The following is a 23,475-nucleotide window of genomic DNA, read 5'->3' on the forward strand; positions in this document are numbered from 1 at the left end:
GCCCCTTTTCCCTTTTTTCCTTTTTTTTCCATACACATTGTGTATGGAGAGCTAAATCAATGATTGTTTGAAGAAGACATTCAGCCCAATTGGTAGTGGTTTCTTGGAGGAAAGGAGATATCATGTTCATCATTTAAACAATTTTTGGATTTTTTGCCCAAAACCCTAATCAATTGGAGAGTTCTGATTGCGGGTCTCACGGGAGTCTTCATCTTGAAGATCGAACCAAGCATAGCTCAGTTCTGTGAAGCCTACAGGGAGCGGCTGCTATTTCTCTATTTCTCCCAGGTATCGGGTAAGACGCAGTTGTGCTGTTAGGGAACTATGAAGGTTGGTACTTGGTATTTCTATTTTTTGAGCGCAAGTATGTGCTAGACTTGCTCTCTGAAACAAGTAAAATGGGTGCAAGACCGGTTACTACCTCTACTGATACAAGTCACAAGCTTTCTGCCTCTGATGGGGAACTATTGAAGGATAGTGCTTTAAAGGTTACTAGGGAAATTGCTATATCTATGTATGACTCATCTTGACATTGCATATGTTGTTAGATGCATTAGCCAGTTCATGCATGCCTGGAGATACACATATGGCAATAGCGGAGAGGATTTTATTTTACTTGAAAAGTACTCTAGGCAAAGGTATTCTTTTTGCTAAGCATGGGCATATGAAACTAGAGGCCTATATAGATACTGACTGAGCAGGTAACATTGACGATAGGAGGTCAACTTCGGGATATTGTAGTATGGTTGTAGGTAATATTGTTTCTTGGAGAAGGAAGAAACAATCTATGGCTGCTAGATCTTCAACTGAGGTAGAGTATGGCTCATGGAGTTTCTAAGTTGCTTTGGATTCGATCCCTGATGAAGGAATTGGGTGTTGAGTATGACAGACCACTGATGTTGTACTGTGACAATCAGGCCACCATTAACATTGTTCACAATCCTGTACAACATGATAGAACAAAACACATTGAAGTTGACAAGCATTTCATTAGAGAAAGAGTGGCTTTTGGGGAAGTTTGTCTACCTTTCATTGCATCTGAAGAACAGTTAGCTGACATTTTTACCAAAGGAGTCTCCTAGGCCAAGCTACAGCATGATACAGGCAAGTTGGGCATGATTGACATCTATGCTCAACTTGAGGGGGAGTGTAGAGAAGATGGGCCGAATGGCCCATAGCCCACAGCTTATGTTTTAATTTTATGTTTATGTTTTGTTCTGTTAATGGGCCTCTTTCTTTATGGGCTTGTTAACATTAGTTTATGTTTATGTTTAATTAGCTTGCCGCCCAACTAAGGGCTTACTTGTAAATTCTAATAGTTAGTGATTAATCTCTAATGAAAAGGATTAGGGAAAAGAGGAGCTGAACGAACAACTCTTCTCTTTAATGCTTTCTTCTCAATCTTTCTCTTCTCTTCTTGTTGTCTCCTTCTGTTCTTCATTCTTTTAATCAGTTTTCTTAATTCATCTGAGACTGTTTTTCATCTGATATATAGTATTATTTTGTTTTGGTTATTGGTTTCATAAGACAATTATAGATACCAGATGAAGATGAACTTCCTCATATTTATAGCTTACATCACAACCATATTTAGCTTGTCTATTTTTCTGGTAAAAATATAGTCATGTAAGAACAGCACAATGTGTAAGAAGAGAACATTGTGCATCATAATTTAGGTTATATTCTCCACAGCTTCTTTAAGCAAAATAGAACTAGTGAAATAGTTGTGCAATCAATTATATCTGTCATAGATGAAATATTCATTGCGAGGGTGATCATGGGACAAGTTTGGTTGTGCTTTGCAACTATATAGGGCAATAGCCTGGGCTTGAACCCAAGGCCACTGAGCTGGGCTCATTAAATAGAAAATATAGTGTATATATAACATCCTATATTATATAACATATAATAATATAAAAATTTTATGGTATACTCTATATAATATGAATATTATATATAATGTGGGTTCAACTATGATACTGGAAATGCATGATATCAGAAACACTTATAACCAATCAACTAACATGAGACATCATAAAAGTGGTCCCAATCAGGTGGCATTCATCAAAATTCATGGGGTGTTTTGATTGGTTGAAGTTCTTTTAGTTGCTAGTTAATATTTTATTACTTGAAAAATATTTTATGTTTTATATTATAAATTAATTAATTTATTCTTTTGTTTTTATTTTTTAATTCTTTTTTATAAATATTTTATTTGAAATATTAAATAGAAATTATTAATGGAATAATTTATATTAATATACTGTATTATATTAATATAATATACTAATATGTTATATTATTAATGTACATTAGTCGACATAATAGGAAAAAATGTCTTTTTTTTTGTTATTTGGACTGATTTGGTCAACATTTCCGAAATATAGGAAATGTCGACCGAAATAATGTAATTTTTATATTACCATCCATTTTCATGTCGGTGAGCCTCGATATCGACATATATCGGGCGACATTAGCGAAATGTTGCAACATTTGAAACCATGCTTTTAAATCTTTAATATATATATATAATTGAGTGGGGCGGCAAGTCACCGATTCCACTCTTTCTCTGAAATTCTTTCTCTTCGTTCCTCTCTCTCTCTCTCTCTCTTCTCTCTTTCTCCCTATTTCATTCTGTGGTTTTCTTGTTGAAATTCTCATCTAGACTAGGACTGATCTCCGTCCCTACTAAACAAGTAAGGGGAAGATTAGGGCCTTGGTTCTGATAGGATTGCTGATGATTGTTTTGAAGTCTTCTTTTTATTTTTAAGTCTTGTAGTTGGTGGAGTTTCTGAGTCAGTAGCCATGTTTTCTCTCAGGTGATATCTTATCACCTTCCTTATGTAATCTTCTTTTTATTTTATGAAATTTTTATTTTACTTTTCAAAAAGAAAATAGAGGATGATTCCATGGTTGTGGTTGGATGGCTGATGGACAATGAGAAAGCAACTTGGGAATACAGGATGGGCTAAAGAAGATCAAATGGCTGACTAGGAACATGGAAGTAAAAGTTCAGTGGGTGCAGAGATCAGCAAATAGGCTATCTGATTCTTTAGTCAAATATGGGGTTAACAAGGTTTCTTTGTATTGGACTCAACTTTAGTTACTTACTGTATACTTGGGGGAGGTAGCACTCACTACCTATACAAAGAATTGCTTGTAACTCTGTACATTATGATTTGATTATAAATAGAATTTATGTGTGTGTGTGTGTGTGTGTAAACTACAAATATACCCACCATACATTAAAACTTAAATATTTCTACATTTATGAATTACCATTTTGTAGTTATAATTTGTAGTAATCTTATACCTCCCTTAATCACAAGTTATAAATCTAAAAACAAATAACTATAATCTGGTAAGTGAAAATCCAAACACTTCAAGTGACTGCAAGTTGAGTTTAAGGGATCAGTCACTTGACTCATAAGACATGCATATTTTGAGTTATCTCCGTTATGTGTTTCCCAATGCTTGGAAGTGGAGCCAACTAGGCCACTTGGGGGAGTTAACACGATGGCTTCCTGGGGCATTGGTTATGGGACACAACCATTTCTTTTGGAATTTACTCATCCTGCACTTCAATTTGATAATCAAGATACCTAATTTGGAGACTGGAAAATACCAACAAAATGTGTCAAAAGAAACCTAGTTGTGAATATTGGTTTATTCAAGAATTCAAGATTTACAGTATTCGCTCTGTAGTCCAATTATAGCAAGAGTAGAAAAAGGTAGATCCCATGAATCAATTTTTCCTGTGATAAAACAGTGAATCAAGGTGCAATCTATAAAAAGCCTTATCAACTGAATTTCAGCATTTTACTTTCTTTGGAAATATGCAAACTTTTTTAGGAGGTCATTCTGAAATCTAAAAGAATAACTGAAAGAAACTAGCAGGGTAATCAGATTGCTGTTGATTTGCCAGATAACATTTTCCTTTTCACATCTCCATTTTAAAGTTGTATGGGCCCAAGAAACATAGAAAATTGACAGGTCTTTATACATATAATTTGGTTCAATTTTGATATTGTGAAATGAAGCAAGAATTATTTTTAATCACATTTACTATGTACACTGTTTAATCAACTTAAATGTTTATTATCAACAAGAAACGAATTCTTCAAGAAATGCCTATCAGAACTTTGTATTCTTGAAACCTGCTGATGCTATTTGGTTACTATTCTAATATACTTTATTTACTGTTGTATGGGATGTAATCTGATGATGCTTTGGGGTACAGGGGCTAAAGAACTTTTGCAGAGCATCTCTGAGAAACAAGGAAAGCGGATGAGTTCAGTTGAATCTTCTAAAGATATACCAAAGTTCATTGAATTTTTCAAGGCATGGTCGTTATTCTTAGTGAAATAAGGCTTAACTGGTGCTATTATATTAAAACAAGTTTGTGCTCTACATATGGAAAGCAGTATTCACGATTCCTTTTTTTTTTTTCACAAACAGGATTCATGATGTTGATCAATACATACCAATGCTTTCTATATAAAGAGTTCTATACAAAAATACCTTGTAAAATTTCCTATCATGTTTGAACTTTGATCTTTTTTAGCCTTGTAGAGTACTTTCCCATTCAGTATAATGTTACAACATACAGACTGTATTTAAAAAGTAAATGAAATAGTCTGAATCTTTTCAGTTGATGCATATGCATGGTTACTGGTGTGTTTTGTTGTTGTATTCAAGTAATTTGATTTGTCTTAATTTTTTATTGAACTTAAACATCTCATTCATTTGCAGCTTGTATATCTTATCATTAAAGAACTCATAATACAGTGAATACTGACATAAGAAGTTTATGTGAGAGGATTTATACATTACTTGCATTTTATAGTAGAAGTTTAAACATCATTAGTTCAGAATTTTGAAGAATTATCTACCTAAATATACTTAACTTATTGAAATGAGTTTATAACCTTTGCTGAAGAGCTTGGCGGTGTCATTGCATTACGCCATTATCTTCATAAAAAAGGCAACGGACTTGGATAAGGGTGAAATTACTAGGTAAAGCATACCCATAGCATTCTTCAGCATGAAGTTTATCTAGAAAGGAAGAAAATTTTGAGAAAAAGAAATGATGCTTTTATGGTCAATGGGTAAATATCACCCAGAAGAGATGCAAATAAATGTCACTTGGTAACAGGAAATGTTTTCCACGTAGGATCTCCCGAGTGTGAACTAGCTGGTTTGAATAGAGAGAACATCCAGTTTCAGGGGTGCCAAGAATGATTCAACCCCTATTAAAGATATGTACAATTACAAGAAAAGAAAATAAAAGAATATATGTGAAGTACAAGGTACACCAGGGACTATACTAGTACGATACATCAAGAGACTCTCCACACTGATTTCCTTGAAAAAGAAATTGTGTCTCATATTCTTAACATCTTAACTGAAAGTTATGAACAATGAAAGTTCTTGGCAACAGAAATATTATCTTCTAAAATGAGCTCCCAAAATGAGCATTTAACGCTTGAAAGTATCACTCAGCATCTTTGCTCTTGTTCTTATTTATTTTGAAATTAACTGGAAAAAAATCTTTTACCTTCACCACTAAAGCATTTGAAAGGTACCCATGGGGGGCTTCTATTAGTTGTGAAAAATTATAAATTTAAATGGTTGCATTTTAATGTGGTTGATGATCTATATATTTTTCCTTTTCTATCTCTTACCCTTTTTGGTAGAGGATAACCATATAATCTGTTTTTGCAAAGGCATTTAGTTTATCTTGAAGTTTGGAAATGACTTCCAATTGCATCTTTTAAGTTCTTTTTTGATGAAAAGATTAAAGTTTCTTCACTTGATTTCTTTGCTTAAGAAACTTTCAAGACTTGCTTGTTGTTGCTAATGTAATCTTAATATCTTTTGAGACTTAGATTTGCATCTTTCATATATTTGACATGCAAATGCTTGTAGTAATGATCAAATCTTAGTTTCTTCTAAGGTTGTTAATTATGAAATTACAGGATCAAATCAAAATTGATGAGATGAAGCATCCAATAGAACATTTTAAGGTAAATCCTTAAGTTGGTAATGTTAGTTATGTTACTGTGAAGCATCTCAGGAATTAATGGACATAAATGAAAGTTTATATATAAGCATTAATGAATATATGGATCAAGTTGGCTTACTTTGTTTTCTTTTTTTTTTCACTCTAAGCAAGTCTATGCTGCCATTGAATTTTATCTTTATCCATGTTAAAAATTGCCTTCTTTGCCTCTCCTTGGAATGGTCTCTCTACTCATTGCCTTTGTCTGGATGTGAGATTTTTTTATCAAGGATCAAAATATTGATATGATACTACCGATACGGGGTGTAGTGCCAATGCATATTCACCTGTATAGCATTGAATCGGTGCATATCAAACTGATACATAGATACATAGAGATGTGATCTTTATTTTTGAATTTCAAATTTTGTGTCATAAATTTCTTTATTAAAAAACAAATTTCAGGGCTAGTGTGACTTGAACCCAACTTGCCTACATTCAAATTATGCCCTAGACCACTAGACCAACTTATCATCTCATGCAAACAATTGAAATAAAATAACTTTCATTTAATTTAGTTGAAAATTACACCTATAGTAATTCAGATAATGCAAGAAAAGAAGAAAAGAGAGGAAAAGAAAGAAGAAAGAAGTTTCAGCAATAGGTTGTGAAAGAAGAAAAGAAGGGAAGAGAGAAAAGAAGAATCCAAACCTCTCTCTCTAGCCCCCCTTTCATCACTTTTATTAATAATTTCAAGTCTGGGTACAATTACTTGGATGCCCTTAATGGGGGTGGCCAGCACTAAAGAAATAATTAAAGAAAATAAAAGAAGGCCCATAAGGCCCATAGCTAAGAAACATAACTTTTAAATACTACTTAGAAGAAATAAAGAACACCAAGGCCCATTCTCACTACACTCCCCCTCAAGCTGAGCATAGATGTCAATCATGCCCAGCTTGCTTACATAATGTTGAAGCTTTGCCTTTGGGACTCCCGTAGTTAGAAAATCTGCTAGCTGCTCTTCTGATGCGATGAAAGGTAGGCACACCTTTCCTGAAGCCACTCTCTCCCGTATAAAGTGCCTGTCTACCTCAATGTGCTTAGTTCTATCATGTTGAACTGGGTTATGAGCAATGTTAATAGCAGCTTGGTTATCACAATACAACATCAGTGGCTCGTCACATGAAACACCCATCTCATTAATGAGAGATCTAAGCCATAACAACTTAGAAACACCATGGACCATAGCTCTATACTCTGCCTCAGCTAAAGATTTGTCAACCACTGATTGCTTTTTGCTTCTCTAGGAAACAATATTTCTGGCTACCATAGCACAATATCCTGATGTGGATCTCCTATCATCCACATTTCCTACCCAATCAGCATCTGTATATGCTTCTACCTTCATGTGTCCATGTTTAGCAAATAATATAACACCCTTTCTGCAGTAGCCATATGTATGTCTTTGGGAGCATGCATGAACTGGCTGATGACACTCACAACATATGAAATGTCTGGACGAGTCATACATAAATAAAGCAGTTTCCGTAATAATCTCTAAAACACTCCCTTGTCATCTAAAAGTTTTCCATCATTAGCTAAGAGTTTATGATTCACATCAATAGGGGTATAGGCAGGTTTAGCACCAAGATTTCTAGTCTCAGTAAGAAGGTCTAGCACATACTTCCGTTGAGAAACAAAGATACCTTCCTTGGACTTAGCAACCTCAATGCCCAGAAAATACTATAACTCCCCTAAATCTTTAATTTCAAATTCAGAACTGAGGAACTTCTTGAGAGCACTAACTTCTCCTGTATGTAGCCGAACTGAATAAGAGCAGCCCTAGATCTGTCAAACTAAGCACGTGGGGATTGTTTCAGACCATAAAGTGATTTCTTCAATCTACACACCTTACCCTACATTTCCTTGCCATATATACCAGGAGAAAGGGACATATATTCCTCTTCAATGAGATCACCATTCAGGAATGCATTCTTAACATTAAATTGATACGGAGGCCAATCATAGCTCACTACTAAGGATAAACGAACTCTCACCGAAGTCATCTTAGAAACTGGAGAAAATGTCTCAATGTAATCTATCCCATATACCTGAGTATATCCCTTGGCAACAAGCTGAGCCTTATACCTCTCAATTGACCCATCTGCATGATACTTGATAGTGAAAACCCACTTGCCCCTAACAGGTTCCCTCCCAGCTGGCAAGTCAACAATTTCCCAAGTATTGTTTTTATGAAGGGCTTTTATTTCAGTACTCATAGCATCCCTCCAATCTGGTGTTGCTAAGGCTTCTGAAATAGACTTTGGGATGGATTGAGAGGAAATGGAGGCTAGAAAGGTATAGTAGGATGGGGATAACAAGATGTAGGAAAGGTGTTTGGAAATACAATGTGTTGTACATTTCCTCTTACCTTTTCTCAAAGCAATGGGTAGGTTAAGGTCTGAAAACGAGGGTGCTGGTGGAGGAGGTGATGGACATGTCCTCTCTTCAGTAATCGGGAGTGCTTGAGACTCAACTGGAGGTGTGGGATCAACCTGTGTTTGCCTTAGCCTTTGCCGCTGGTACCACCTCTGGAGAATAGGATGAGTGGAAACAACTGGAGGACTAGCAGGAGGGGGAGGAGCAGGAGTGGAAGACCGCAAAAGAGAGGATCCCTCCACGGGAATGGGGGTAATTGTGGAGGGCTCGACATAAGACTCAACTGGAGTTGGCAAAGGAAGGGATGAAGAAAACAACTCGAAAGATCTCTCCCCCTCAGAAGGATGGCTATAAAAAGGAAATGACTCTACAAAGGTGACATCTATAGAAATAAACTGGGTGCCACTAATGGGATCAAAATAATAGTACCCTTTCTATATGGAGGCATAACCAAGAAAAATACACTTCTAAGCCTTGGGGTCAAACTTGTGTCTTTTGGAACTGCGAATGTGGACATAACAAGTGCAACCAAAGACCCTCGGAGGAATAGAGAAAATCTCAACATCAGGAAAGAAGACTCCAAAAGGAGATTTTAACCCCAAAACTCGAGAAGGCATGCGGTTAATAAGGTAGGAAGGTAGGTAGTTGTTAAAACTGCATCATCCCAAAACTTCACAGGAACATGGGTAGGAAAAAGAATGCTCCTTGCAACTTCCACAATGTGTCTGTTTTTCCTCTCCGCTACTCCATTTTGTTGTGGAGTGTGGGCACAAAATCTCTAATGAATAACCCCAAACTTCTCAAGATAGGAGGTAAGGTCCTTCTCAAAATATTCCTTAGCATTGTCTGATCGGAATATTTTGATGCGGGCGTAGTTTTCAAGGCACCAAGGCGAGGCTAGTCGCCTAGGCGGCGCCTAGGTGATGGATTTTTTTATGTTGAAAACATAGATCCTAGGGTAGTTCCCTAGGTACCATAACCATATTTCCTTAATAATTATTCATAATTTTCATAAGAAATGTATAAAGTTCATATTAAAGTATAGAAAATCAACATATTCATGAGAAGAAAAAGAAGGAAAATAAAATTGAAAAAATATAGGGGATGAACCCTTATTTTTGTTATAGGAAAAGAAGAAAAGAAAAAGTAATGGTAGTAGTAGTAGTAATAGTAGTAGTAGTAGAAGAAGAAGAAGAAGAGGAAGAATATATGGAAGAATAAAATGTGTTGACTAGATAAAATTTTACTTATTGGTTCAGGTTTTGAAGTCTTTGAGGGTTCAATACAGCATTTAGCAATGTTTGTGTTGATTAAACCCTAATAAATAAGAAATCAATAAAAAGAAATTAGTATACAAACACAGAAAATGATTATTTTAATTTAATAATGTCTATTTTATAATTATAATCTCAAAAAAGAATGAACAAAAAAGTATTTTATAGTAGGAAGTAAAAAACTGCTTGGCGATTAGGCGAGGCGAGCCTCAAAGGGCACCTTGTCGCCTAGGCGTCACCTTGACAACTGTTAACAGGTGTATTTTATGTATTGTACACATGCTTAGTACCTGTAGGGGTATTTTCGTAATTCTGTAGACATATTGTTATGTACGGCCAGAATAGTATAAATAGAAAGCTTCACTCGACTGAAGCTAAGTTTTGTTGAGGCCTTAACTCAGTTGCCTCTTATTCTTCTTCCTCTTCTCCTTCTTCTTCCTTCTTTTCTTCTTCTTCTTGGTCTCCTGCTCAACATGGTATCAGAGCAGGTCCGTCCAGGCCTAGAAAACAACTAGCTGAGGTCTCTCTCCACTGCTGCGAAGGAGCTATAGTACTGATGCTTGAAGACAAGGAAGAGGAAGCTTCTCTAATGCTGCGGCTAGTTTCCACTACTGCAAAGGAGCTGTAGTACTGATGCTTGAAGACAAGGAAGAGGAAGCTTCTCTAGTGCTGCAGCTAGTCTCCACTGCCGAGTAGGGCTCTGCTACAAGTATGCTAACTATTCAACTTCCTAGCACAGAAAAAGGGTTCGGCTACATGTATTTTTTGCTGGTAACTGTGTTGCTCCGGCTAAGAGGACTGTAGAAATCCATCCCAGATGTTCGAAGGAAGGCTCTGACCTGAAGGGAAGTTCGAGTTCATGACTGTACTGCCTATTGCTGGTACTGTACTTTTGTTTTCCCTGTTTATGGCTTCTTGCACGACTGTTAATGTCCCAGAATCTGAGTAGGGACTGTTCCCCTTCCTCTGATTGTATGTTGCCCTAGTCTGCTCTCTAAGGGGCTGTTGATGAACCCTAGAACTTGAGTGACTGTTTGGCTGCCCTAAAAAGTGGATATCAGCCGATTAGGTGTGGTGAATCACCACTTGTATTGCTATTCCTACTGTGTTTCTTTTGGGCTGAGAAACTGTATCAAAGTTGTGAACTGTAGGTCATTCAGACCTGGTTACACTGCATGTGCAGTTCGTATATTGTTCTATGGACTCCTACATAGTGTAGGTCATAAACCCTAGTACTGCAGCTGTAGTGTTTGTGCTTAGTTCTCTGTGAGGCCGAAAACCAGCAAGTGTCTAGTTGTGGACTGTTGCAGCTCTGTAAGACTATGCTTTGGTTTTGTGTACTTCTAAACTGAGAATCATGAGTAGTGAAGATTCAACTACATCCGGAATCTCCACAATGCTGAATGGAATGAGTGGGAACAGTGACCTATCCTTCCCTATGGCTGTTGTTCTTCTTGACGGGTTAAACTACCTAGAGTGGTCAAGGGGGATCAAGCTATACATAACTGCAAGGGGAAAAGTAGGCTACATAAATGGAAGAATCAAAGAACCACCTTCTGGAAATGCAGAACATGATAGATGGGGTCAGGAGAACAGTATGGTTATGTCATGGCTTTTGATCTCCATGCAACCGCAAATAAGGAAGAACTTCATGTGGGCTGAAACTGCAAATGAGATATGGGATTAGGCAAAGTCCACATATTCTGAACTTCGACACTATGCCAAAATTTATCAACTGCAAGCAGCTTCATCTACTTGTAAACAGGGGGAGAGGAGTTTATCAGTTTATTACTCTGACCTGACAACTGTTTGGAAGGAGTTGGACCATTACCAGAATATTGAGTGGAAGTGTGAGGAAGATGCAAAATTGTATAAGAAACTTGTCTCACAGCAAAGGGTGTTTGCCTTTTTACATGGTCTCAATTCTATCTATGAACCCATCAGAGTACAAATTCTAAGTTCTAAGGATCTTCCTTCAATTTAGGAGGTCTATGCACTTGTCCAGTCTGAAGAGAGCAGAAGGAATTTGATGAACAGCACCGGAGGGGATGCAATTGTGTTGGCGGCAAAGGGGGGTCCCTCTACTAGTGGTGGACCTTCTTTCAAGAGAGGGGATCTCCAGAATAAAGCAGAAGATAAGGAAAAATTGTGGTGCACTAATTGTCAGTAGCCCCGGCACACCAAAGATACTTGTTGGGATCTCCATGGGAAACCGAAGTGGGCTCAGGATTTACCTAAGAAGCAAGGCTCAGATGGTATTAGAAAACTCGGGCAGCAAGGTACCAAGAAACACTACATGGCCAATATGGTTACTCGAGAGAATCAGCCCTCCACCTCCACTATGACTCAACCACCACATGGCCAACATAACTACTCTGGATCCGACCCAAGGAAGGATATTGTCAACTCCTTCCATGACCATTTGGAGCTTTATGGTAGAACAATTCGCCAGATGGATGCTCCTTCCACCACCTCTTTTGCATCCACATCAGGTAATCTTGCCACAGCTTTCCATGTTGCTTCTCACGACCTTAACTCTCCATGGATCATTGATTCTGGAGCGTCAAAACACATGACTGGTATGTCCTCTTTCTTCCAAACTTATCACCCTCTTTCCGGAAGAGATAAAGTGAGACTAGCTGATGGATCATATTCTCCCATAGCTGGTCAAGGAACTCTCTCTCTTCCCCTTGGCCTTACTCTTTCTAATGTTCTTCATGTTCCAAAATTTCCTATGAATTTGTTTTCAGTCAGTAGTGTTACAAATTCCTTAAACTGTTTCGTGATTTTTTTCCCTTCCTATTGTGTGATTCAGGATCTGGCCTCGGGGAGGACGATTGGTAGGGGTCGTATGGTTGATAGACTCTATATGCTGGAGAATACGACTGGCCTTCTTGTTACAGAGTATATGAGTCAGTTCAGAAAGAGTAAAATGTATTTATGGCATTGTCGTTTGGGTCACTTATCTTTTGAGTCGTTGAAAGTTGTGTTCCCAGAACTGTGTAAGTCCGTGTCTGTTTCCAATTTTTCTTGTCAAACGTATCAGTTAAGCAAGCATTGTAGAACTCAATTTCCTCAAAGAAATAGTAAATCTGAGTTTCCTTTTCACATTGTGCATTCTGATGTGTGGGGCCCTGTTACTTTACCTTCTGAGAGTGGCTACAAGTACTTTATTACCTTCATTGACGATTATTCCAAATACACTTGGGTATATCCAATGTGAACCCGTGAGGAAGTACCTAAAATTATCCAAGATTTTCAGCGGATGGTCTTCACCCAATTTCAGACCGAAATTCAAATATTTCAATCAGACAATGCAAAAGAATTTTTGCATAGTGACCTCACGGAGTTCTTTGCTTCACATGGCTCACTTCACCGGAGCTCTTGTGCCCGCACGCCACAACAAAATGGTGTGGCTGAACGGAAGAACCGTCACCTTCTTGAAGTGGCACGGGGTTTACTACTCCACATGAATGTTCCCAAACGTTTTTGGCTTGAGGCCGTCCTTTGTTCTACATATCTCATTAACCAAATGCCCTCTCGTTGGTTAAAGTACAAAGCTCCACATCATCTTCTCTTTCCTAAGGTCCCTCTTCTTTCTATTCCTCGTGTTTTTGGTTGTCGGTGCTTTGTCCAAAACCTATCCCCCACCCGGAGAAAATTGAACTCTCGTGCTATCCCGTTTCTTGGCTACTCATTCTCTCAGAAAGGGTATCGTTGCTTTGATCCTGTTTAACGGAAATTCTATGTCTCCATGGATGTTACCTTCTTTGAGGATGAGCCCTTCTTTCCTGTTTCTCCTCAGGGGGAGTGGAGGTATGAGGAGAAACTGGTTCAACTTCCTCCTCTCCCTACTCCTTCTCCTTCTCCCCTTTCTCCCTCTGATCCTCCGCCTTTCCGTGTTTTTTCTCGTCGTCGTAAAGGCCAATCAGGTTCAAGAGCTGAGGAGAACCCAGAAGCCATACCTCAAATGCCATCAAATTCCTTGGGGGAAGATCATACTCACTCAGATAACTTGACTCCTAACCTCCCTGTTGCTAATGATCTTGACCTTTCCATTGCCCACAGGAAAGGGGTTAGGTCGTGCACCACCAAACACCCCATTTCCAACTTTGTTTCCTATGAGAACATCTCACCTTCATTTCGTGTTTTTCTTACCTCCATTGACAGTACCCCTATTCCCAAGAATGTGGCTGAAGCTCTCTTAGTACCAGAATGGATGAAGGCCATGAAGGAAGAGATTGATGCTCTTCATAAGAATGGCACATGGGAACTTGTTGATCTCCCTAAGGGAAAGGATCCAGTTGGATGTAAATGGGTATTCACTGTTAAGCATGGGGCTGATGGAACCGTGGAGAGGTATAAAGCTCGTTTAGTGGCAAAGGGTTTCACTCAAGTGTATGGGGTTGATTATGCAGAAACCTTGGCACCTGTTGCCAAAATGAACTCTATTAGAGTCCTTTTCTCTCTTGCTGCCAATCTGAATTGGGATCTACATCAGCTCGACATCAAGAATGCCTTCTTGAATGGTGACCTTGAAGAGGAAGTTTATATGGTTCAACCCCCCAGTTTTTTGGCTCAAGGAAGTGAACAAAAGGTGTGCAAGTTGAAGAAGTCTTTATATGGGCTGAAGCAATCACCAAGGGCTTGGTTCAGCAGATTTCATACTGCAGTTCAGAAGAGGGGATACAAGCAATGTCAGTCAGATCACACACTGTTTGTAAAAAGAGTAGAAGGTAAAATGGCTGCCCTAATAGTATACGTGGATGACATACTTGTTACTGGTGACTAGAAGGATGCAATTCAAAGTTTGAAGGGCTTCCTTGCCACTCAGTTCGAGGTGAAAGATCTAGGACCCGCCAAATACTTCCTTGGGATTGAGGTTGCCTGATCAAAAAGGGGTATCTTCATCTCCCAAAGGAAATATGTCCTAGATTTGCTCAAGGACACGGGAAAGATTGGGGTTAAACCAGCTAACTCTCCCATTGATCCCAGCCATAAGTTAAGTGACAGTCAAGGTGAACCACTTAAGGATGTGAAGCAATTTCAGAGGCTTGTAGGGAGATTGTTGTACCTCTCTATGACTCGTCCAGACATAGCATATGCTGTTGGTGTCCTCAGTCAGTTCATGCATGCACCTAGGTCCACCCATCTTGAAGCAGCGGAGAGAGTACTACGGTATCTTAAGAAGTTCTCGGGTGCTAGTTTATTATTCCAGAAACATGGACACTTGAGGGTTGAAATTTACACAGATGCGGATTGGGCTGGATCTTAAAGTGACAGAAGGTCTACTAGTGGTTACTGCACCTTTGTAGGAGGGAACCTTGTTACTTGGAGGAGTAAGAAGCAAACCTTGGTAGCTAGATCCAGTGCTGAAGCTGAGTACCGTGCAATGGCACACGGAGTAGCCGAAGGTATGTAGATAAAGAATCTATTGGGAGAGTTGGGTTTTCCAGTTGGTAAACCCATGACTCTACTCTGTGACAACAAGGCAGCTATCAGTATCGCTGCCAACCCGGTACTACATGATAGAACAAAGCACATTGAAGTTGACAAGCATTTTATCAGAGAGAAAATCATCACAGGTGAAGTATGCACTCCATACATCAGCTCTGAAGACCAACTTGCAGACTTATTTACAAAAGGGCTAAACCATTCCAGACATCAAGGTCTCTGTGACAAGTTGGGCATGATTGATATCTATGCCCCAACTTGAGGGGGAGTGTTAACAGGTGTATTATATGTACTGTACATAGGCTTAGTACCCGTAGGGGTATTTTCGTAATTCTGTAGACATATTGTTATGTACGGCCAGAATAGTATAAATAGAAAGCCTCACTCGACTGAAGCTAAGTTTTGTTGAGGCCTTAACTCAGTTGCCTCTTATTCTTCTTCCTCTTCTTCTTCTTCCTTCTTCTTTTCTTCTTCGTCTTGGTCTCCTGCTCAACAACAACTATGGATGCAGGTATTAAACTGAGTGAGTATGTGTTCATGGAACTGTTGCACAAGTTTAGGCACTTCAGCCCGAGAGCACATAAGGTAAATCCATGTATATCGTGAAAAATCATCAATAAACAGGATGAAATATTTATGCCCACCCATACATGGTAAATGGTAAGGCCCCCACACATTAGAGTGAATAGTATTAAAAGGAATAGTTGATCTTTTATTACTTGAAGGATAAGTGCTCTTACATTGCTTTGAGAACTCACAAGACTCACAATGAAGACTCGATAGAGTAATTCCTTTAAATAACTCTGGAAACAATTGACTCAATGAAGAAAAGGACAAATGACCCAAACGACATAACATAATGTGACTAGTGGATTCTGAAACAAGTGTAGTTCTCTTAGGTTGTATTTGACTCTGCTTAGGCATGTTTAACAAATGGATCTCATTCGCCTCATGGCCACTCCCAATCACCTTTTGAGATTCCATGTCTTGAAAAACACAATATGAAGGAAAAAAGGTCACACTGCAATTCAGGGATTTAGTCAAATTACTAACTGAAAGAAAATTGGTATTGAGTTTAGGTACATGAAGAACAAATGATAAGGTTAGGGCATTAGATGTCTTAATGTCTTCCTTTCCCATGATAGGGGCTAGGAAGCCATCAGCAAGGGATATCTTATCTCGGCCAGAAAGAAGTTGGTAAGAGGTGAATAACTGTGAAACAATGGTCATATGGTCAGAAGCACTAGAATCAATTATCCAAGGGGTTTTATGAGTACCTGAGACAGAAGCATGATGTGTAGTGGCATGAATACCTGAATGAGCATATGCAGAGGAAGGAACAGTCTCTGAAGGAGTTGTAGCAATGGACTCCAAGTGACTGATGATTCGTCCATACTTCTCATATTCAGCCCTGGCGGCTACAAGTTATTCTCCCACTGACTTCTCTTCACCCTGTCCTTGTTCACCTTGTGAAGAGGTAGCTACATTTGCATTTCCACCATTTCCTATTTCAACCCTTTTTCCACCATTTTCTTTCTTGAATCCGGTAGGAACAAGCTCTGGATACAGTTTCCAACATGTGTCTTTAGTGTGTTTAGGCTTCTTGCAGTATTCACAGATAACATCTTTCTTCCCAGTGCTAACCTTCGGCTTCATCCCAGCATTAGCATAGTGATCAACCTGTGGCTCAACAAATGCTCTCCTCACTGCTCACCATAGCATATACTTGAGACAAAGTACCTCATCCTTTGCTAAAACATTCTGCCTCACAATATCATACTCCGAGTTGAGTCCGGTGAGGAACTCAAAGACCCAATTTCTCTCCACCAACCTCCTATATGTTTTTGCATCCTTAATGCAACCCCAAACAACAACCTCCATCAGATCAATCTCTTGCCAAAGAGATTTCAGCATAGAGAAGTAGACTACTAAGGGCTTCTTCCCCTATTTAAGATTATTCACATCATGCTTCAATTTGTAGGCTCGAGCAACATTAAGCTTTTGGGAATAGGTCTCTATGACACTATCCCACACTTCTTTTGCAGTTTCCATCCACAGGTAATGCTAACTAATGAGTGGTTGCATAGAATTCACTAACCAATTCATTACTGTATAGTTTTCCTGTATCCACCTTTCATAGGTAGGATCATCCTCCTCTGGTTGCTTCTTGCTCCCAGTAATATAACCCCATTTTCCTCTACTACACACATGTATCTTAATAGATTGAGACCAAGCTAAATAATTGGTCTCGTCTAGCTTCAAAGTAGTCACAGCCCCAAAAAGATTCTCCACTGACCCCCATGTCCAAACCCGAAATCTATGGAATATTTGGTCTCTCCTCCAATTTGCTCCGTTGAGTAAACGGATGCAAATGAAAATCAAATTAGGGCTTTACTAGGCTAGATTTACTGTTCTAAGCAAAGAACAACCTTTCAACCCCCCAAAATTAGGGTTTCACAAGGTCCTTCAAGAGGGAGAAAGAGAGAAACTTCAACTACCTATTCCAGAGGTTCCAGAATTCACTCCAACCAAAACCGCCCCTAATAGAAACCAAAACGCTTACTTCTGATCCCTAAACGCCTGGTTCAAACTGTCTCTATGGCCTATAATAAGGTTTCTCTAGTTATCTAGGGTTTTCGGGAAAAATCTCCAAGAACCTGCTCTAGGCTTCAACTAAGGATGAAAAACCTCCACAAAACTCTCCAAAAACCTTCCTAACTAGGCTGCATAAGTAGCTGATTGATCAACTGATGTAAAGAAAGGAAAAAGAAGTCGAAAGTGAGAACCCGCTCTGAATACTCTGATACCAAGTTGAAAATTACACCTACAGTAATTCAGATAATGCAAGAAAGGAAGAAAAGTGAGGAAGAGAAAGAAGAAGAAAGAAGTTTCAACAATAGGTTGTGGAAGAAGAAAAGAAGGGAAGAGAGAAAAGAAGAATTCGAAGGCCCATAAGGCCTTTCATCACTTTTATTAATAATTCTAAGTCTGAATACAATTACTTTGATGCCCTTAATGGGGCATCCAGCACTAAAGAAATAATTAAAGAAAATAAAAGAAGGCCCATAACTAAGAAACATAACTTTTAAATACCACATAAAAGAAATAAAGAACACTAAGGCCCATTCGGCCCATTCTCACTACAAATTTAGCATCTACCTGCAATCCAAATAAATAATAATATATAATTATGTTCAACTAAAAATTAAAAAGAATAATATTCAAAATTGGTATTTTACAAATGTTAATGAAATGAACAATATATTAAATCCATATTTATATAAAAAATTGATTTTTAATATCAAAGACAATTATAGAAGTGAAAATACTAGTAAGAATAATTATTTTAGTAATTAAAAGTTATGAATTTGCATATGATATGTATCTTAGAAATCTTAATAGGTTTGATATATTTTATGTTAAGATTATATATTTTTATAAATGATTAGTTAATATTTTAATTTACATTAAATAACAATATGTTTATAATTTACAAAAAACAAAAATATTGTTTACAAAATATTTGAGAATTTAATGTATTTATCAATAAAATTGTACATATCCTGCTATATTAATTGTAATGTATTTCTTCATAATGTACCATTAAAACATGCATTTCTTTTGTATTTACACCTTATTTGTGGTTATTTCAACCTTAAATTTAGTGTTATTAATGTATTTGCAGGATTTATAGCAATTTCCTTAATGTATCCAAGTGTATTTATATCTTTCCACCATATCCATGTCTAAGCTTATCAATACTTTGATCCTTGTTTTTTATTGGTATCATAAGTGAAATAGTTTTCCCATGAACCTTGAGATTATAGTCAATTGGGAGGGTCTGCCATATGAGTTCTTGAAATGATGCATGAATGCTCTTACTATCTCCTCATGTGAGTCTGTCTCTTCCCCATGTACCTTAGCCTTGAAATGAAAGTTCTCTTCACCCATTTTGCATGTTGTGGAAAACCCTGTGTTCCCATCTACTTCTTAAACCTTGTTTCTTTCCCACTTTCAATTCCATCCAATGCTTCAATTTGATCCCCAATGTTGTAAGACTTGGACCAAACACAGAACTGGAATGCCTATTGTGTCATGGGTCAAATGGTCCGACCATTGGGTTGACCTAGTGAATCATGATTTCATATAGATTAGATATAAAATTAAAATATTAGGTATATTATCATACATGTGTAGGTAGTGGCTAAATGGTCTGTTTCTTGATTTTTAGTACATGTGACCAAGAGATATTAAAGAGAGAAAAATAAACACATAGCATGATAGATCAATGATAGCATGTCAGCATGATTTTTCATTTTAAAATTTATGATAAATCAGTGACCTGGGGGCATTGAAAACCGGATGGGTCATTGAAACCTAGCCAGTTTTCAATGGTCCTAACCGGGTTGTGATGGATCTACCGTTTTTTTTTTTTTCAGAAATTTAGAAAACTGGGGTTCCAAAAAACCAGAATGGCTGTTGGTTCCTCATTTCCACAATCCAACCATCTGGTCGGGTCCAAGTCTTAATATTTCAGAAAGACTTGGACGCTGGGGCTGTATTTTAAGCATAGAATAACTATAATATTCTCCCAATAACTGAAACTTTCAACTTGTTTATGCAGACATTTAATGAGTTTTTCATAAGAGAGTTAAAGCCTGGTGCAAGACCAATCGCAAACAAGGAATCTGATAATGTTGCTATATGTGCTGCTGATAGTCGTCTAATGGCATTTAAATCAGTTGAAGACAGTTTAAGATTATGGATTAAGGTGAAGTCTCCCTCTAAAATTTGCAAATATTGGAGTTGCAAAAGCCAATCATGCTTTCTTCTTTGGAAAGTAATTTCCTCAATACTAATGTTCATTTTCTATACTAATTTTTTGTCTGTTGTTCAACAACAATCCATGTTTAGCTCAATATTTCATGTCGCTCTCTATTTATCTTGAATATATATCTCTTGGATTTAACAGGAAATAGAAAGTTGACCTCATTTTGAAGTTCCACTCAATGCCTATCAAAGAAATACTGAAATATCATTGGTTATGATACAAAAGATCTGAAGTATGCACTTTCTGTAGTAGTTATCTAGAACTAGTAATAGTTTGATCATCAAGCCCTTGTAGTGTGAGATTTAAGCCAAATAAAATTTATTAATGCATTATAGGAAATCAATGTCGGTATTTAGCAAAAACTTCACCAATGATTAAACAAAAACTATTAACCCTTTTTGTAGTAAAAGGGTATACTTACACATAAGAACAACCCTGGTGTTATTATGCATTAATATAGGATTGGTGTCAGACTAATTTTCAGAAGTAATAACACTTGGGTTTTGTTATGCATAATAACACTCATTGTTATTTATTATTATGTGTCAGTATTTAGCATAAGTAATAAGTTAACACTCATTGATGGAAACACCAAGTTGAACTTACCTTTTGGTAGATTCTCCAAGTTGAAATAATAAGTTTTTTTATCAGCAATAAAGATTGATTCATTAATTAAAAATATATGGGATTAAGTACAGTCTGATGACCCAAATGACATTCCCAAGAGCTACAACCAAACTTACAAAGAGGCCAATATAGATGCTGCCTTGCAGCCCCTTGTTTGGATAAAGTACTGCTAAACCCTTGCACTCCACTTGATCCACCTGAAATCAGCATTTATATGATTATATCCTTTGCTAATCTTTCCACTTCCCTGAAGATATGTTTGAGAGTCCATGGGATATATCTATTACATCTTTCCCAAGATATAACAACTTTTTTATCCCCTTCCACTTCCACCTGTTGAAAACCCAATTGCTTTGCCAACCAGAGCCCCTGTAATAATGCCAGTAACTCTGCCTTTGTTGAATTTGTAATGCCAATTGGCCCCGAATATAGTTAACGCTCATTGATTTCCTTTTGGTAGCTAGAAATCAATGTCAGTATTCTTCTCTCACTGAAAATTGATTTTTTTCTCTCTTCACTTCAACAGTTATAGTAATGAAAAAAGAAGACCAAGTACAACACAATATCTGTATAGCAAACAGGAAAGAACTAAAAATTACATCCATTACATCCCCAAAAGATTAATCCCTGAGAAAACAGAATGAGGGATATCCAGGAACTCCTTATCCACTAGAACCCAAGATAAGATCTTTCTTACAAACATTCTTTTTAACAGCATCCTCTTGAACCACCTCTCCATCAAATGTTCTCCTGTTTCTTTCTATCCACAGACCAAATTGCAGCTGTTGGAATAGTGTACCATATGAACCTCTTTTATTGAGTCCTTTCACCTACCACTTATCAAACACTTGCTTAATTCTTCTTGGAAATAACCCATCTGAAGAAAATGTGTCCATATTTGGTAACTAGATGAGCAACGCACAAACAAATAGTCTGCCTTTTCCAGTTTTCAGTTACAGAAACTGAAATCAACACCAGGGATATTCCATGCCTTGGGAGAGGACTTAAACAGTTGTCTTTATTAAGTCTGACCAGAGTTAAGAGTTATATTTATTTATCTTTCCTAGAAAGAGCTGTATCATTTTGGAGTGTCAACATCATCCTGTGGTGCCCCAAAGAATGTTATTCTAGGAGTGTGTCATTCTCCATATAATGTACCTCTGGATCTAAAACTTCCAGTGTTTGTATTATTGTTCAGAGTAATAGATATTTCCTCTCCTCATGAGTTCCTTATTTCTTAATCTCAGGGTCGAAAATTTTCCATTCAAGGTCTTCTAGGAAAAGATGTATCCAGTAGTGCTTTTATCCATGGAACCCTGGTGATATTTCGATTGGCACCACAGGTATTTGTTATTTTGTCACTTCTTTCTTTTATTTTCTATTGTTTTTTTTTTTTTTTTGACTAATAGGTAAAGATCCTTTCAAAAATTTACTCTTGTGGTACTATTATTTCAATTAGCCTGATTTACCTAAACAATTGCAGGATTATCATCGTTTCCATCTTCCAGTTTCTGGAACCATTGAGCAGTTTGTCAACATTCCAGGATGCTTGTATACTGTATGCACAAGAAAGATTTAAATTGGATTTGTCTGTTCAACGTATCATATTTACTTCTCCTTTCTCCTTTAATTTCAAAAAAGAAAGATGATCTCTGAAGTAGTTTCTTATTTTCTAGGTGAATCCAATAGCTGTGAATAGTAAATACTGTAATGTATTCACTGAGAATAAGCGAGTTGTGTCTATTATTTCAACTGCAGACTTTGGAAAGGTTTGTGAGTTATAACCACATGATTATCACTCTAACTCATTTTCATCTCCTTTCATGCATAGTATGATATCCATTTTGTTCACTTTTCCTGTTATGTTAGCTTAACATGGTTCAAGTTTCAAGTTTTTGGAGGTAAATTGTTAGGGACAGTTTGCCTGACAGCTTGTATCCATGCCTAGAATAAAAATAATTGCCCGTGCTTTAGTTATGTAGTGATTATGTAATATATGCCCTCTAACCATCATTTTGAGATTATGAATTCTGGTTTCAAACTGGATTTCTACCTGGTTTCTAAAATATAATTGGTGTTACATCGGAATTTTTATATTTCAGTTGGAACAGAAAAAAGAGAAGCAATACTTTTTATTCTTCTATTTTTCACATGTTTCCTCTTCCTACATCGTCTAATTCCTATGTGTTTCATTCTCTATTTCCTTTCTTATTCCTTTATTTCCAGATTTAGGGGTGCAAGTCAGGTACCCAACTTGTAGAATGTACACAGAATTGGGCCCATCCAGGAAAATGCTCAACCTGAGCCCTCCCAAGTTGGAGCCCTATCTATACTAAACTAATTTTATTTTTATCTGATCTTTATGCATTATTGATCCATGCATCTTGAAAGTCAAAACAAAATAAAGTCATTACCTAATGTTGGCCCCAGCCATCTGGGGTGAGAGGGGTGGACTGGATACAGATCTAGCCTATGACCCCTCTTTTTTTTTGGCAGAAAGTGGCCACTCTCAGACTCAAACCTGCATTCTCATGCTTAATAGCCCAAGATTTTACCATTATGCCAAGCAACGGCCCCTGCATAATTGTGGAACTCCAAAAATTGCTACAGAATTCTAATGTCTGGTTTTGACAGTTTCATTTCAAGATGTATAATGGGTACTTACATGTCTGACAGTTTGTATCCATGTCTAAAATCAATAGATCTGTCCATGCTTTAGCTATTAGTGCCATAGTACTCTATTTACCGTCATCTCAACAGGACTTTAAATTCCAACTTCAAACTGGACTTCTACCTGATGTGAATCTGAAATATAATTGATATTCCACTGAAATTTTTTGGTTGGAACT

At 37.3% G+C, this 23,475-nt stretch overlaps 1 protein-coding gene across 4 annotated transcripts in view; it reads left to right on the forward strand.

Annotated features, from left to right (window-relative positions):
- The window catches only part of LOC104599579 (phosphatidylserine decarboxylase proenzyme 2-like), an 88,565-nt gene that overhangs the window by 48,117 nt on the left and 16,973 nt on the right, over positions 1-23,475 (forward strand). For 2 of the 4 annotated variants that reach the window (XM_088887763.1, XM_088887774.1), the window contains 6 exons: positions 4,241-4,341; positions 5,979-6,026; positions 19,793-20,008; positions 21,874-21,969; positions 22,110-22,184; positions 22,303-22,395. In XM_088887763.1, the coding sequence (XP_088743889.1) occupies positions 4,241-4,341; positions 5,979-6,026; positions 19,793-20,008; positions 21,874-21,969; positions 22,110-22,184; positions 22,303-22,395 (629 nt within the window). The remainder of the gene's footprint in view (positions 1-4,240; positions 4,342-5,978; positions 6,027-19,792; positions 20,009-21,873; positions 21,970-22,109; positions 22,185-22,302; positions 22,396-23,475) is intronic. The other 2 variants (XM_010262184.3, XM_088887781.1) reach the window with 1 other exon arrangement.

This window comes from Nelumbo nucifera, chromosome 1 (genome assembly GCF_055504915.1).
Source record: "Nelumbo nucifera cultivar China Antique chromosome 1, China Antique-T2T, whole genome shotgun sequence".
NCBI lineage: Eukaryota > Viridiplantae > Streptophyta > Magnoliopsida > Proteales > Nelumbonaceae > Nelumbo > Nelumbo nucifera.